At 45.3% G+C, this 15617-nt stretch overlaps 1 protein-coding gene and 1 long non-coding RNA gene across 3 annotated transcripts in view; one reads left to right on the top strand and one right to left on the bottom strand.

Moving 5' to 3' along the window:
• Positions 1–1602: 1602 nt before the first annotated feature.
• Positions 1603–5336, bottom strand: LOC144455854 (uncharacterized). The gene is made up of 2 exons (XR_013484661.1): positions 5025–5336; positions 1603–4849 (listed from the first exon to the last, which is right to left on the bottom strand). It is a non-coding gene; the product is annotated as an uncharacterized LOC144455854 (long non-coding RNA).
• A 165-nt stretch (positions 5337–5501) lies between these two features.
• FOSL2 (FOS like 2, AP-1 transcription factor subunit) overlaps positions 5502–15617 on the top strand; it is a 30925-nt gene continuing 20809 nt past the window's right edge. Inside the window, exon 1 of one of the 2 annotated variants that reach the window (XM_020983775.2) lies at positions 5502–6807. In XM_020983775.2, the coding sequence (XP_020839434.1) occupies positions 6703–6807 (105 nt within the window). In that variant the 5' untranslated portion in view covers positions 5502–6702. Of the gene's footprint in view, positions 6808–9139; positions 9222–15617 lie in introns of those variants that run through there. The other variant, XM_020983776.2, reaches the window with a different exon arrangement.

The raw sequence follows: 15617 nt of genomic DNA, 5'->3' as shown, positions 1-15617 counted from the left end.
CTGCACCATCTGATCGTAGGAAAATTTCACTGTTTAAATGTTACCGTTGCCTTTAAAATTATCATTTTTAAAAAATTTTCTCCTTATCTAGATTCCTGGAAAGAGTGCTTGCATTTGAAGTCTTTGAGCCTCTGACACCTTATTTGGGATCCTGACTTGGCCATTTACTGTGTGACCTTTGGCCAGTCATAGTATCTCAGAGCTGGAAAGAACCTCTAGTTTTTATGGGAATGAGAACATACCTGAGCTGGTCATTTAGCCTTTGCTTAAAAACTTCTGGGGACTGGAAGCCCAAGACATCCCTTTCTGCTTTTAGATAATCCTAACTGTTTGTTGAGGCAGCTAGATGAGTCAGTGGATAGATGGCTGGGCCTGGCTGTGTGACCCTGAGCAAGTCCCTTAACCTCTGTAAGGCTTAATCCACTGGAGGAGGAAATGGCAATCCAATCCAGTGTCTTTGCCAAGAAAACCCCATACCAGGTCACCAAAGAGTCTGAAGAGACTGAACAACTGTTTCTTGGGAAGTTTTTCCAGACCACTCTAAATTTGCCCTCTAGGCAACTTCTGTCTATTGTTTGTTGTTCTGCCCTCAGGCCAACCAGAACAAATGGACCGATAACCCTCCAAGACCTGCAAGCGGCTATCAGGTCCTCATAGGATTTTAGATTTCGGGCTAGAAGGGACCTGAGAGGTCATTTAAGGCAACCTAGTCATTTTACAGATAAAGAAACTAAACTCTAGAGAAGTAAAATGACTTGCTCAAGATAACATAGGAAATAAAAGAGTGGAGTAGAATTTGAACCCAGGTTCTCTGAGTCAAAATCCAGTATTGCCTCAACTCCTCAGAACAAGGAAAACTACACACACACACACACACACACACACACACACACACACACACACACACACAATGATTTTAACAATGTAAATGGAAAGAATTTTTTAAATTAAACAGAATCTTGTGTAATTAAAATGACCAAGCTGGGGCCATAAGAAAAGATGAGAAAAGAACCTCTGTCCCTTGTTTTTTTGTAGAGGTGGGGGACTATGGATGCGGAACATTGTATACACTATCAGACTTGGTTGATGTGTTGATTTGTTTTGCTGAGCTTTTTTTTCTCTTTCTCGAGGTAAAATGGCTCTCAAGGTGAGGGAAAAGGAAAAGATATATTGGAAACAAAGGAGATATTAAAACAATATATTTCAATAACATTTTAAAAGTTTTTATTTAACCTCTTAACCTTTATTTAACCACTTAAAGAGACTCTCTGAGTCTCTTTCTTCATCAGTAAAAGGAGATTTAAGTTGGATTAGGTGATCTCTAAGTTCCCGCCTAGTTTTAAATCCTAATATGATACTTCAATTCCATACATCAAATAAGGAATGAACTTGGAGTAAAGGACATGTGGGTCAAACCTGGAACACCAGCTTTTTGAGAAGCCCTACCCTCTTCCTTAGAACCTGAAGGCTTAGGACAGATTAAGGTAGTCCTCAGTAATTTACGAAATCTTTCTCTGAGAGAAACCTTTCCCTTTTGGTAGAAAATAAACAAAAAAAAAAGAGCATACATAGCTTCAAGAAGGATGGAGAAAAATTCAGGGATGAGAAATGGACAAGATTTTATTATTAGGAAGATGTAGAAATGTTTGGGCCATGTTTCTGAGATCTATGTTATGAACAACAACTGTCATGCTGAGAACACACCATTCCTTGGTGCATCTGCCAGAGACCAAATGTTACCCTGGGTGGACAATTGAGTTAATTTAGTCTGGGCAGTGAGAATGACAGGAGCCAGTAAAGTCCACAGAAGTCAGGAGACCTTCATTCTAGTTCCAGCTCTGCCACTGACTCACTGTGTGATATGACAAATCACTTCCTTTCTCTGGACCTCAGTTTCCCCATTTGGAAAGTATGGAGGGCAAACAGATATGCAAAGGACCTTACAAGTCTACCATTCTACGACTTTAGGTCAATTTGAAGAAAGCTGATGAGAAGTCACTGTTTCCCAGTTCTGTTTCCTCCTTAGCCCATATACTCCTTCAGCTGAGACTTAAAGAAGAAAGTTATTCATTCATTCAACAAATTATTGAATACCTTGTTTGAGCTAAACTGGCTAGGAGTTGTGAAGAATTTTTTTAAAAAAGACAATCTTTACTCATAAGGATTTTATAATCAGAGTATTGGACTTAAAGGCAAGGATCCTACTTCTGGTATTTTCTAGCTGTGTGACTTTGGGCAAGTCACTTAAACTCTTTGAACTTCAGTTATTTGTAGAATGGAGATAATAATGCCTGTAATAAGTACCTCCCAGGGTTATTGAAAGGCTCAAACATAATAACATTTGTATGTCAGTTTGATTATGGGAACAATGTTCTAATAATAGCCGATGTTTACATAACCCTTTAAAGTTTGCAGGTCTATTGTCTTTTAAGTTTCACAACAACCTCCTAAATGATGAGCAATCTGTGGAATTAAAGTATGATTTGCTTATAATGTATTAATTAGGTTGGGTCAAATTTATGCAGTATGTTCCTTTACTGTATACAAACAACTAAAATACTAGGCAACATTCCCTAAGTGCTATAAAGGCGATACAAGCAAACTTCTTTGAGGGTTCTGAGCTGAGATGGGATCCCTTATGGTTGAGATGATTAGCTCTACATGGGAGAAAATAGTCAGTGGGGAAGAAAGGGCACCAGCAAAAGAACAGGTGTGGTAAAGTGCAAGATGAATATGGAGGCTACCGAGTAATCCAGTCCGTCTGGAGTGCCAAAGTAGTGTGGGGGAGCAGAGAGATGTTGGTCTGAAAACAGGTTATAGCTATACCAAGGCTATGGAGAGCTTGGGCTTTACTTAATGAGCAATGGGGAGCCATGGAAGGCTTCTCATCTGAACTCTACCTGGGGGGACAAAGGGGCTGCTTGAAGGCTGCATCAGCACCAGTTCCATGATGCTCTGCAGACGTGTCTGGGACTTTACCGGAACCCGCAAGAAAGGAAAAGGACTGGGGCGGGCGGGGGGAAGGCGAGATAGAAGCAGAGGGTGGGCTTGAGAGACAACGTCTGGGAGGGAACGGTTCGAGTCAGGGGGCGCAGCATCCAGCTCGAGTTCTCCGTCAAGCTCCAGTTGCAGCCTGAGAGGAAGCTTTCCCCCTCCCAGGTATGACTGGAAAGGGTGCGTGGGTGAGACCACGCAACGTGAAGCTTTTTGAACGTGGAGGTGGGGGCGGGGATCCCACGGGGAAGAGCTTCTGTCTTGAAGAATCGGAAAACTAAAGCAAAACTAAAAGTGATCATGGTCTGCCGTCTCTCGAGCGGCATTGGGAAGGGGATGAGACAAGTGCTTGGACCGGAGGACAGCCTTAGTCCCAAGCCCTTCCTTCGCTCTCCTCCCACCCACCCCACCTCCATGAATTTGGTAGGGTCTGGGTGGGAAAACAGTTTCTGCTGCTGTTACCCGGGACTAGGCTAGGCGCTGGTGGCAGGAGGGGAACGAGGGCGGGGAGGTGAGTGGAAAAATCGCGATTGTTTTTTCTCCGCTACCCCCCGCCCTGAGCTTTCGGGGTTTGCTGCGGATGAAGGATCTGATCCGTTTTGCGTCAAAGATCTGCATTTACTCATCCTTCTGGGAAAGTTGCATAAATAAATAAGCCGGCGAGGCCAAAAAGCCAAACCAAACACAAGCAAGAAACAAAACACAAGTAAACCCCTAAACCTTTGTTTCCACTGCCGCTGACATCTCTCCTCCTCCCCCTGCAAGCTCGGAGACCTGGCTTGCCTCCTTCCAAGCGTGCTTTAGCCTGGGTAGGAGGAGACGAGAAGCACTGTCTCAGAGCTGGCTGGGTCAGGGGCAGAGGCACGGCCGAGGCCCGCCCCAAGCTGGCCTCGGATGGGACTAAGTGTGCGTTAGAAATGTAAACAACAGCCGTGAGGGAGCGCTGGGCCTTTTTCCTAGGTTTCAGCGGCTGGGGAAAGGTTTAAATGCTCCCGACCTGGCGTCCAAGAGATTGCTCCGGACAGAGTCCGAAGGCCCAAGCTCTATGAAGACACTTTCCCTTCCCCTCCTCTCCCCCCCATCATACACCTTGCACGAATAAAGACACCTTGTCACGAAAAAACTAAGGAATCGTTTAAAGAGCGCCTATTAAGTGCCAGGCACCGAGCTGAGCCCTTTACAAATATCTCAATTGATTAGAGACTGAAAGGGACCTTAAATTGGGAAACGGAGACTCAGAAAAGTGAAGTGACATGTCCAAGGCCACACAGCCAATCAGCGGCAGATCTGGGATTCGAATGACTACAGACGCGACTACTAATGTTCGCATACCACCGAACCACAGATATTCAGGCCCAGGGAATCAAGAGAGCATTTCAGCCCAACAGCCCAAGCTCCCAACGTCTTGCTCTTTGGAGAAAAGAGACGAGGACATGACCTAGTCTACACCCTTCCTTTTACTCTCACATCCTCCCCCCCCATCAATTATAGTTTGGGATTTGCTTATGACGTATTATTAGCACGTATCAGATACGTTCTAATTGTACTGCATTGAAGCAACAGGGATGTCATTAGAATCATTCATTCCATCTTTGAGGATTCTAGGAAGAAGTCAATCCAGCTGCAAGCAGCTGGCAACACTAAACCCGGCACCCAGGTTCTACTGCGTTCCGCCGGGCCAAGAACAGCACACTGGGAGCGCCCCCAGTGAACCAGTCCCCGGCCCCACCCAGGGCTGCAAAATGCTTTGGTCTTTGGACCTCCACCTCTCAGTGTCCCTGAACACAGCAGGCAGTCAGGCACCAGACAGATCTCTCGGCCGCGCCTCACAACGTTCCCTAAGTGTCCTTTGTCACTGTAATTAAAACAAGAAAAGAAAGGCTAAGCCGAAACCTGGTCCGACGAGGCCCCTCTCTGTGTTCTCTCGCCCCAGTTCCCCTTTAAGTGGAGTTCTGAAGCCTCTGGTAAGCTAGGGAGCTAGGGAATCCCTCTCCCACCACGTCACCCTAACCAAGGAAACCCGCACTCACGTCCTTCAACGCAAATGACCATCTTTGGCAAAGTGCGCCAATGGAACAGACCAAAGCGAGCACGGGGGGAAGTGGTGGGGGTGGGGGGAAGAAGTGCCAGAAATCCACTCCGGTGCGTTCCACTCCAGGGGGGGAAAGAGAAGCTCGAGCTCCGGGCCTGCCCCCTCCCCCTTACAGCCTCCTTCCTCAGTCTCTATGCCCCCCGCCACCTCCTTCCTTCTTTCCTCACTCCAGGGTGTCCGACTGGTGTCAAGTGCCCTATAGCTGAGGAGGGGATAGAAAAAAAAAGGCCTCTTCTTCCTTCCTCCTCTCTCTTCCTCCCTCCCCTTTCCTCTCCTCCTCCCTTTCTTTCCTCCCCTCCCCTCACCCGCCCGCTCCTCCCTGCAAGGTGGGGTTTGGTGAGCTGGGGGGTTGACGTGAGTGAAAGATCCACATGGTACAAGGGGCTGGATAATAAAAAGTGTGGAGTTGAACTAATGCCATTGCACTGAGTCATCCCAGGCAGGCAGAGCTCTGGGGCTCGGAGCGCACCATCGGGAGAGAGCGAGAGAGAGAGAGAGAGAGAGAGAGAGAGAGAGGAGAGAGAGAGAGAGAGAGAGAGAGAGAGACCCACTGAGACAGGGACTGGGCGAGGCAGGGAGGGGGAGCTGCAGTTGCAACCAGGAAAGAGAAAGACAGGAAAGGAGAGAGGGAGAGAGAAAAAAAAAGAGCCCCACCGCCACCTCTCGCGTGCCGCAGAGAGGGCAGAGAAGCCAGTGTCAGGATCCCTAATTAAGGGAGAGCGCAGCTCTGCTCTAAAAGGCAAGAGAGCTCCGCTCGCTCTTGGGCTTGACACTAAGCAGCCAGGAGGACTTGGGCAGGAGCGACTGAGCTTTGCTTGGTGTCCATTCAAAGGAAAAAGATTTCCCTTCCCTTTGGGTGGTGTTCGAAGGGAGCCTTCGGACTAGTGGGAAAGGTTTCTTCTTTTTTTCTTTGTTTTTGTTTTTGTTATTGTTTTTTTCAAAGCATTTTTTCAGATTATTATAATTTTGTCAAGTGTCAGAGCCTCTCTGAAACTCGGGCGGCTATTCGATCCACAGGAAGTTTATTCTCAGCTTCTTTTTTTTTTTTTAAAGGAGGAAATAGCCGCAGAAGTTTCTCAAAGCGAGCTTTCTTAGCTGAATGTCCACGGCTCCCATTGACAGGGCTCTCTAGTTCGGTTTCCAGGCTTATTTTTTCTCTTTACTCCCCCTGCCCCATTTTTCTTTGCGGACATCGATTCCGTTCCCCTTCCCCGAGAATCCAGGTTCCCCCCGCCCCCACCAGCCCGCTCTCTCTGGTTGAGAGGGGGAGGGCGAGTGGGAGGGCCCGAAGGGAGGGTCGGACTTTGGGGAGAGAGAGAAAGGGCTAGGCGTCCAGCTGGTGCCCGGCAGAAGTTCTGAGCGCGCCACTCCGGGGCTCAACGCAATCGACTTCAGGCTTCTTGACTCTTCGTCCCCCCCCCGGGGAGCGTTTGGAAGCACTCGGCCTGGGGGAGGGGGGTGGGAAGGGTTTAAAAATACTGAGACTACCCGGAGAGGAGATCGTCGGGGGCGAGAGCGCTCCAGCAAGTGCGAGGCGGGGAGGAGGAGGAGGAGGAGGAAGAGGAGGGTGGGGGAAAACAAACACCCTGTTTCCTCTCGGGCTCCCACCGCGGATCATGTACCAGGATTATCCCGGGAACTTTGACACCTCGTCCCGGGGCAGCAGCGGCTCTCCAGCGCACGCCGAGTCTTATTCCAGCGGCGGCGGCGGCGGCCAGCAGGTAAGCAGAAGAGCTCGCTGGCTTCCTGGATGCACCTGGCGGGGAGCGAGCCCTTCCTTTTCCTCTTTCCCTCCCTCCCCTCTCTCAGACAGCCTTTTTACTGCCTTTCTTTTTTCTCTTTTGTCTTTGGGCCAAGAACCCCAACCCAATGCGTTTCTCGGGGTCTCGTTTCTTTGAACTCCCACCCCCTTGCCTTTTTTTTTTTCTGGGGAAAAAGGGGAACATGTAGATGTGAAGCGCCGACAATGACTTCCCACCTACTCTATCACCCCAACTCTCTCCCTAGATGGAATTATATGTTCTTCCAGGACCCCATCCCTTTACAAAAAATAACGTTATCCCAGGGCCAGCTTTCTGGCTTCTTGGTGTTTTCGCCTGTCCTCACCCCAGAGGGACAGAGGAAGGCCTGGAAAACATCTACCTTCCCCAGAAGCCATATAGCTCGATACCCGTGGGGATACCCCTCCCTCCCTTCAGCCATGTTTTTAGAGAGACCCCCTTGATGGAAGAGGTTGGGTTCAAGGAGATATTGTTTGGACTACTTCTAGTTGAGGACCAGCATACTACAGAGGAAAGAGTGAGGGATTGGGAGCTGGGTTCTAATCCCAGGTTGCCACTTCGTGCCTTTGTGATGTGGGGCAGGTAGTTTTACCACTCTGTGTCTTGGTTTCTTCAGATGTAAAATGAAGAGGTGGGACTGGATGGAAGGCTCCTTCTAGCTTTAGATGGAGGATCGATTCAGTTATGTGCCTGCCTAGGTGAGTGAGGCTAAGTGGTTAGAGGTCTGGGGAATGGCAGGAGTGAAAGGCTCATCATCAAAGAGTCTGACCCATGCTGAACTAACTAGCCTTTCCCTGAGGCAGTCTGCACCAAAGGGATTCAGCCCGAGTCATGCCCACCTTGGGAAGAGTCCACTCTAACCTTCAGTTTCTCTCACTTCTCACCTCCTCTGTAGAGTTTTCTCCATTCCAGAAAAGGCCTGGCAGTGGACCTTTTTGTGGGCCACAAAGCTTTATTGAAGGGAGAATGGAGAGAAAAGTAGGGGGAAAGGGCTGTTGTAGCAGAGCCCTCTCTGGTTTTTTGGGTGGTACTTGGAGCTGAAAAAAGCAATTCGGTATATTTTTAAAGTAGCTCAACTGATTTGAAGTCAGAACAATTGTGTATATGGAACTGTGCTTGCCTATAAAAACCAGAAAGATAGTGGTGGTGAGGGGGCCCCCATGGAATATTATCGTCTTCACACAGACCTTTACATGTATGGGCTTGTCTCATGCATTGCATTAAGTCATGAGACCCACTGAAATCCAGAGTAGCCTCTACTTACCTAGGTTTACAGATCTTCCTGAAGAGTTGTAGGGTACAGAGCAGAGGTTGCCATCCAGACTAGCCTTCTGATTTCATATATACATATATATATATATATATATATATATATATATATATATATATATATATATATATATATATATGTATGGAAGGGGTTGTGGGAAGAACCCCAGAAAGAGAGTTAAGAGAATTCTGCCTTGAACTTTGGGGGGTAAGAGTGGAAACATAATGCTTTTTTTTATACCTATGTAAGGATACTTTATTCCAAAGAGATATGCAGAACTGGTGACATTCCACCCTTTAGTAGACCCATCTATGGTCTCTAATTCTGCTTTCCCTCCTCTTCAAAACAACAGCCAAATACCACACACACCACACACACACCCCTTTTCTAGATTGTACAGTACAATGTTCTGAATACTGTGAACACTCAATTGTTTTACTTGAGTCCAATAAAATTAAAATCTCACCTGAAAGAGCTACATAGGTTTATACCCTTGTCAAAAAGGTCCCATTGATTTCATGCCCATTTCTACCACTGGACTGGAATCATTTGCGCTCTCTGCCTTTCTTCTCCTTCCTTCCAATCTCAAATTCCCCCAGCTCTAGAGCAGACCACCTTGGAATTCTACCCATTTGGTTTTTACCCATTTCTTCCCTATCTGCTTTCGCTGTTGTTTGAGTGGGAACAATCATCTTTGGTATTACAGTCACTTTACTAAACCTATTTCTGACCTAGTTGGGATGGAATGAGAAGTTAGGGCAGTCAAAGAATCATTCCTAGGTGGGTAATGTGTGTTGATGAGGCCTTGGAGCCCATGATAGAAATTGAAGCAATGCCTTGCTGTGGATCAAAATCCAACAGGGAAACAGCAATAGGAAGGAAGAAGAGAAATGACTCCAGCCGAGCATAATGGAGACTCATTAGCTAAACAGCAAGCAAGTGTTGGCTAATTCCTAGCATGCTGTAACACATGAAGGTTTTGCAATTGATAATAACCTGGTATAGTGCTTCTCTCATATGGCCTGCCAGTTCTGCTCAGCCATCCGAAGTTTGAGGCGCCTTTCAAACCAGAGAGATTTTCAAGGTAATTTGGGCATTAGACAAGCTCTGGAGCCACCCTCTCCTTTTATAGTTCTGGAGGCTTTTTTTTTTTTTGGTCTGGTCACTAGGGTTTTTTCCATCATGGTTGCAGCTTCTGTGCAAAACTGTACTGAAGGGAGGGAGTGGTTGCTGGGCTGGCCTTAGTTACTTCACAAGTAGGTGCTAGGGCCCTTTCAGAGACACAGGCTGGCAAGGCTCATGGTAAATGACTGTAGACCAGAGAACCCGCCATCACTTTATTTCCCCTAGTTTCCTTTAGTCTGGGACATGAATGGTGGGAAGAGGATGGACAGCTGCCCCTTTTCTGGCAGTCTCAACAGACTGGGTCAACTGAGTTGGGTGGTTCCTTTCCAAGTAAGTCTCCCCCCAGCCACGTCTTCCTAGCCTCTTCCTTCTCAGGGTTCAAACCTTCCTAGTTGCCCTAGGAACAAACATGTTGCCCTAATACAAATAGCAATCCTTTTTTGCCCATTTCCTTCAAAGGGCTTGGGTTGACTTAGCACAGGACCATGCAGGACAATGACATTTTTTCCAGAGAACTTTTTTTTTAAGCTTCTAGTCTTGAATGTGACTGGAACTTGAAGCATGAAAAATATTTCCTGCTCCAGTCCATGGTTTTATTCCCCAAGATTGCTTGTCTGTGATTCTTTATCTCTCCCCCCCTCACCATTTTCTTTATATATTTTAGGGGATTTTTTTTTCTTCTTCTTCCTCCCTTTCCTAGGAAAACACCTCCCAGATCTGTATGCCTTCTCTGCCTCTCTTCTCAACACTTACGGTCTCTGGGAGGGAGCATTACGCAATCTAGCCAGTTACACAAACATAGGTTATTTCATAACTTGTTTTCATCAGCTGGGCCCCCTCTTCATTAAAACACACACACACACACACACACACACACACACATATAAAAGACAACAAAAACAAAGGGCAGAACTTTTCCAAGGCTGACCATTTCTCAGATAACTTGGGATAATAAATCAAGGGCACTAGAATCCTGTTTTCCTATCAAGGAATACTAGACTCAATCTCCTATCCTCATAAACTCACCCTTCTCCTCCTCCCCTTCAGTCCCCTCACCCCATGCATGCACGCACACACACAATATTTCCCTGGGAGTGAACTTTACCAACAGTACCAGGCTGGGACATTCCTAAGTTCAAACAACTTTACCAGAAATGACTGAGATTCCCAAGGCATCTCCAGCCATACTTCTTGAGTGCCCCCTAGGGGGCACTCTTAAGAACGTCCTGGGAAATGTCTTCCTTGGAATCCCAAACTTTAACTTGACTTTCAGAGCTCCTATGCTCTAGTTTTCAGAGGGAGATAAATACCAATATGCTTAATCTGTCCTTAATTGGGAAACTGTTTTCTGTTTGAACTGTATCTCCCAGCGAAAAATGTATTCATTAGGTTGAATGCACCTGGCTGAAACATATTTTTCTCATTTGGGTCACCAAAATGTACATGAGTACTATCACTCATTTTCCACTGTTACTCTCCTAATGACATTGAAATAGGGACACAGAAATTTTTTTCCCCTGAATTTGGTGGTGGTGGTAGTGAAGGCGCATTGTTTGTGCCTTGGTGGGAAAAATGTTATAAATCAGGATCAGATAACAACATTGTCAAAGGAATTTGGTCTGTTCCGTTGATTCTTGGTGGAAATCAGCTTCACTTTATCATCAAAGTGAATGGGTTTGTTTCTTTTTTTTTCTCCTCTTCTCAGACGATGAATGTAGTTGTCCAGAGTTGGGTGAGTGAGGGCTTCAGTGCTCCAAACTGAAATCTTAATTAAGTTCCATTACTTGACTCCCTTCCTGTTGAGCACCATCTTGCTGGCATGAGAGGCATGTTTATGAAGCAAGGAGAGTGCTTCTCTAAGTAGTAAATCAACACTTCGATCTCCGGATGCGCTTTTCAGAGCAGCTCTCTGGGGAGGCCACCCCCTTAATCCACTGATGCCACCTTGTTTCATACAGCATGAAGCATTCTTTCAGATGATCTCTATGAGGGAAAGGGGGTGGCAGAGAAGGGAAGCGGCAGTAAGTCCTTAGCCTTTGAGGGTGGATTTCATCTTTGAACATGATCTCAAACCTTTGGAAACTGGTGAAGAAGCAGGGTGTTCAAGATATGGTAGGTAATCTCTGGTCAAAAAATGAATTATGGCTAGAAAAGTGGTAGGCCTGAGCAGGGGCAACCCTGTGGAGCTAAGTATATAACCTCCTAAAGTTATTGCTTTGGGGTATAGTCTGTTACAGTGGAAAGGGCTCTAGGTCTGGGGTCAGAGGGACCTGGGTTCAAATCCCAGCTTCATCACATAATACTTGTGTGCCCTTGGTCAGGTCATTTAATCTCTCTGGGCCTCAGTTTCCTGGTCTGTTAAAAATTGGATTGGCCTACCTGACCTCTAAGGTCCTGTTCAACTCCAAGTCAACCATCCTACTTTAAAAGGGAGCGCTCATTTGCATGTGTACATGCTAATTTTAGTGGAACGTTAGCTCCCGAAGGGCAGGTACTGTATGTTATTTATCTTTGTTTTATTCCTTACCCTCACCCGCCAGCATTGGCCTTGATATGGATGGCACCTAACAAATGCTTGTCATTGAAATGCCTCCTTTCTTGATAGTCTTGCCACATGTATCTTGTGTGTGGTTATTCTGGAGGCTGCAGCCTTTGTGAATGATGGCAGTAACCGTACATTCTGTAACCCTATACTGCTTTGACTGGCTGGCGATTTTAATTTGTTGGGTTTGGAAAGGGAAAATACGGTATACAGCTTTTCTTGGTCTTCCCTGCTGCTTCCCAGACCTACAACGTGGCAGGATTTGCCACTCTGCTCAGGAAAGAAGAAAAGATGGATGTTTGTCAAGTTAAAAACTGAGCTGCCTTAGGATCAGTGAGGCAGATAGTAGATGCTTAGTTAATTCTTGTTGTCTTGATTTGAGTAGAGAATTTTGTCTCAGCCCTGAGTTAGCCCAGGCTCAGTGCCTTTTCTAAATGACAGAGAATTCAATCACTCATGACTAAGTTTTGTTTTCAGAAAGACCTTGATCCAAAGGGTCTTCCTGTGGTTTCCTTTTCATAGAATCTTTGGGAAGAAGGGATCCTGAAAAAAGGAATATGTAAATCACCACAGTGATCATTAGCTTACTGCACAACTGTTCTTAATGTAAGTGGTAGTTCCTAGCTTTAGGCTACCTAGTATTAGGACCCTTTTTCTCTTTTTTAAACAACAAATAATTTCTTAGTCCCTTAAAAAGGTGATAGAAAAGAAGTGAAATATAGTGGAGTGTGTGTGTGTGTGTGTGTGTGTGTGTGTGTGTGTGTGTGTGTGTGTGTGTGAGATTTGGGGCAAGTCATTCTACTTCCCTAGACTTTGTTTCCTCATCTGTAAAATGAAGGGGTTGAACTCGAAGACTTCCAAGTTCCCTTCCAACTGGAAATCAATAATTCTGTAATCCTTCATTCTGATAGCTATGCGCAGAATTAACTTACCACTAAATATGTCAGCTCTGAACCCAGAAAGAATTTACAAATCTCTGCATCCAGGCACAGTGGAGAAAACCCTGTCTTTGGAGTCAAATTCTAGATTCAAATCCTGGGTCTACAACTTACTACCTGTATGACCTTGGGCAAATTAATTCACTTTTCTGGGCCTTAGTTTCTTGATGTGTAAAGTGAGGGGATTGGACTAGATTTGCCTCCTCCCTGCCAGCTCTAAATTCATGCTTCTATAATTTTAAATGATTTTAGATTTTCTTGCTTCTTTTCTCTGCCTTGCCAAGATGGCAAAGAATACAAAGGAAATCAATTATATTGCATACAAAATATTTTTTAAAAAGTCCATAGACCCCAATTTTAGAAATTTCAGAGGAATTTCAGAAGAAAGATGGAAATAGTTTTTCCTAAAATGAGATTTGCTTTTTCATTTAAATAGGATAATTTAGTTCAATTTTATTTAATATGAATTTAATGAAGTACCTGCTATGTGCCAGGTACTGTATGAGGTGCCTGGGATTCAGAGATAAAAATGTAATAGTCCCTGCCCTCAAGAAGCTTGCATTCCACTGCGGATAAGAGGGTGGTGAGAGGAAAAATACAATTCCTTCTGAGATGAGTAGATGTACTTCAGATATGTGAGAATCCGATGGAGGATTGAGATACAGGGTAGTATACTCCAGTCATTTAATCAATAAATATTTCTTAAGTAACTATTATGTACCAGGTGCTGTGCTAAATGCTGGGGACCCAGAGACAAAAATGAAATCGTTCCTGCCCTCAAGCAGCTTATATTCTATCAGGGACTAATGGATGGAATTTCATCTAGCTACTATGTGCAGTTTGACACTTGAGGGAAAGAAAGGTAACTAGAAAACAGTGGGGTCTAGATTTAACCCAGAACTTTTTCCAGGGGCTTTTTTTAAAAAAAAAAAAGCAAGGAAAGATACCTGAGGAATTCATCCTTATCCTTCAGAACTGTATGCTTACCTCACCCCATTCACCTCCCATGAATATAGGAGAAGTTTGCCCTGACCATCTTAGGAGGCTGGACAGGGGATCCACGAGAGAGGAAATACCATGGCATCACATACGTCAGTGAGTCCCTCCCAGTCCTGTAACCTCAGGAAGAGACGGGGCAGCTTTGCTAAGAAAACACTCAGGCCATTGTGGCATTTATGGAAAGAAGATGAAACTGAAGTCAGATGACTTTTGTTTTTTTCCAATTGCCTCTCTTCCTGACACAGGTTCATATCCTGGCTCTGCCACTTACTACCTATGTGACTTCGGGCAATTTTATTTCCTAGGGTCTCAATGTTCTCATCTATAAAAGGAGAGAGTTGGACTAAATTATCTTTAAGGTTTCTTGCAGCTCCAGATTTATGAGTTTATAATCCAGGGGTTCCTAACTTGTTTTTGTGACATAGACCCCTTCCTTTAGCAGTCTGGTGAAACCTATGGTCTCCCTCAGAGCAATATTGTAAGAGCATAAAATGAAATACATAAGACTACAAAGGAAATAAATTTTATCAAAGTAAAAAATATTTTTAAAAAAAGTCCACAGATCGATAAATCAAAATAAATTAATTTAAAAAGGGGGAGGAAAAGTCCACAGACCTTAATTTCAGAATCCCTGCTGTAATCCTGTTTGGAAGCCTGGTCTAAGATAACATTCCAATTATGAAATGACAAAAAAAATGGGAATGGAACAAGACCAGCTGCCTTGGATTTGCATCTCTGATGCCATTTTTGACCATCTCAGGTGACTTTATCTAGGATAAGCCATTTGTTTACTTCAAATAGGATTCCAAATCCTGACCCTTGATCAGTACTTGAGTAAGGTGCTAAAGGCATTCACCATCTATAGCAAACTCCAAATTTGGGAGTAAATTGACTAGTGAAATACTGAACTCCAGATCTTAGAATCTCTGATTCTCCCCAATTGGGAGGGAACTCAGAGGTCATCTGTCCAATCAATGGCTGATCAGAAATCTCCTTTAGAACATCTCCAAATGGTCACCCAGCTTCTTCTTAAAGGCTTTCTAGTCACCTGGAAGACAGCTCTAGTCGTTAGGAAATTCCTTCCTGAAACTTGCAGCTTTCACCCATTGCCTTCTGCCAAGTTGGACAAGTCTAATCTCTTTCACATGACAGTTCTCCAGATATTTAGAGACAGCTATCAAGTCTGTCTTCCTGTGGTGGTGGTGGTGGTGGTGGTGTGTGTATATATGTATGTGTGTGTGTGTGTGTGTATGTGTGTGTGCGCGCGCGTGTGCGTTTTTGGGAGAGGAAGGGCAGGGAAGAAGGAGAGAAAAGGAGAGAAAAGAGGGAGAAAAGCAGAGATGGAGGGAGGAGAGGGAGAAAAGGATAGGAAGAGAGAGAGAGCAAAGAAAGAAGGAAGGGGAGAAAGAGAAAAGGAGAGAGGGAGAGAGAGAGAAGGAGGAAGAGAAGGGAAGAGGGAGAGAAAAAGAGAAGAAGGAGAAAAGCAGAGAAGGAGAAAAGGAGGGAGGGAGGGAGACAGAGAGAGAAAAGTAGAGAGGTGGGGGGAGGGAGGGAAGGGGGAGAGAGAGAGCTACAGATATCCACGTCTAGATCCAAGGCAGTAGTGTGGGTTCTCAGAAACGTAGCTTGCCCTAAGGCTCAGACTTGTTCTTCATCCTTTGGACTGCAGTGACCTGTCTGGCTGCTCCACTGCATACATCCCCAGGTACTGATGATAGGCCCAGTGATGTCATTTCCATACGAGTTTGGGTGGAGGTGGGGGTGGGTCTGAGCCCAGTGTTTTCAGCCAACACCCTGCCAGGGTGGTTTTTGGATACTGGTCTATCCAGGACTTTATTGGGGCCTTTGGAGCCTGAAGATGAAACAGCAGGAATAG

This window comes from Phascolarctos cinereus, unplaced genomic scaffold (assembly GCF_003287225.1).
Source record: "Phascolarctos cinereus isolate Bilbo 61053 unplaced genomic scaffold, phaCin_HiC Scaffold_2;HRSCAF=192, whole genome shotgun sequence".
Classification (NCBI taxonomy): Eukaryota; Metazoa; Chordata; class Mammalia; order Diprotodontia; family Phascolarctidae; genus Phascolarctos; species Phascolarctos cinereus.
This window is presented reverse-complemented; position numbering and strand designations above follow the sequence as displayed.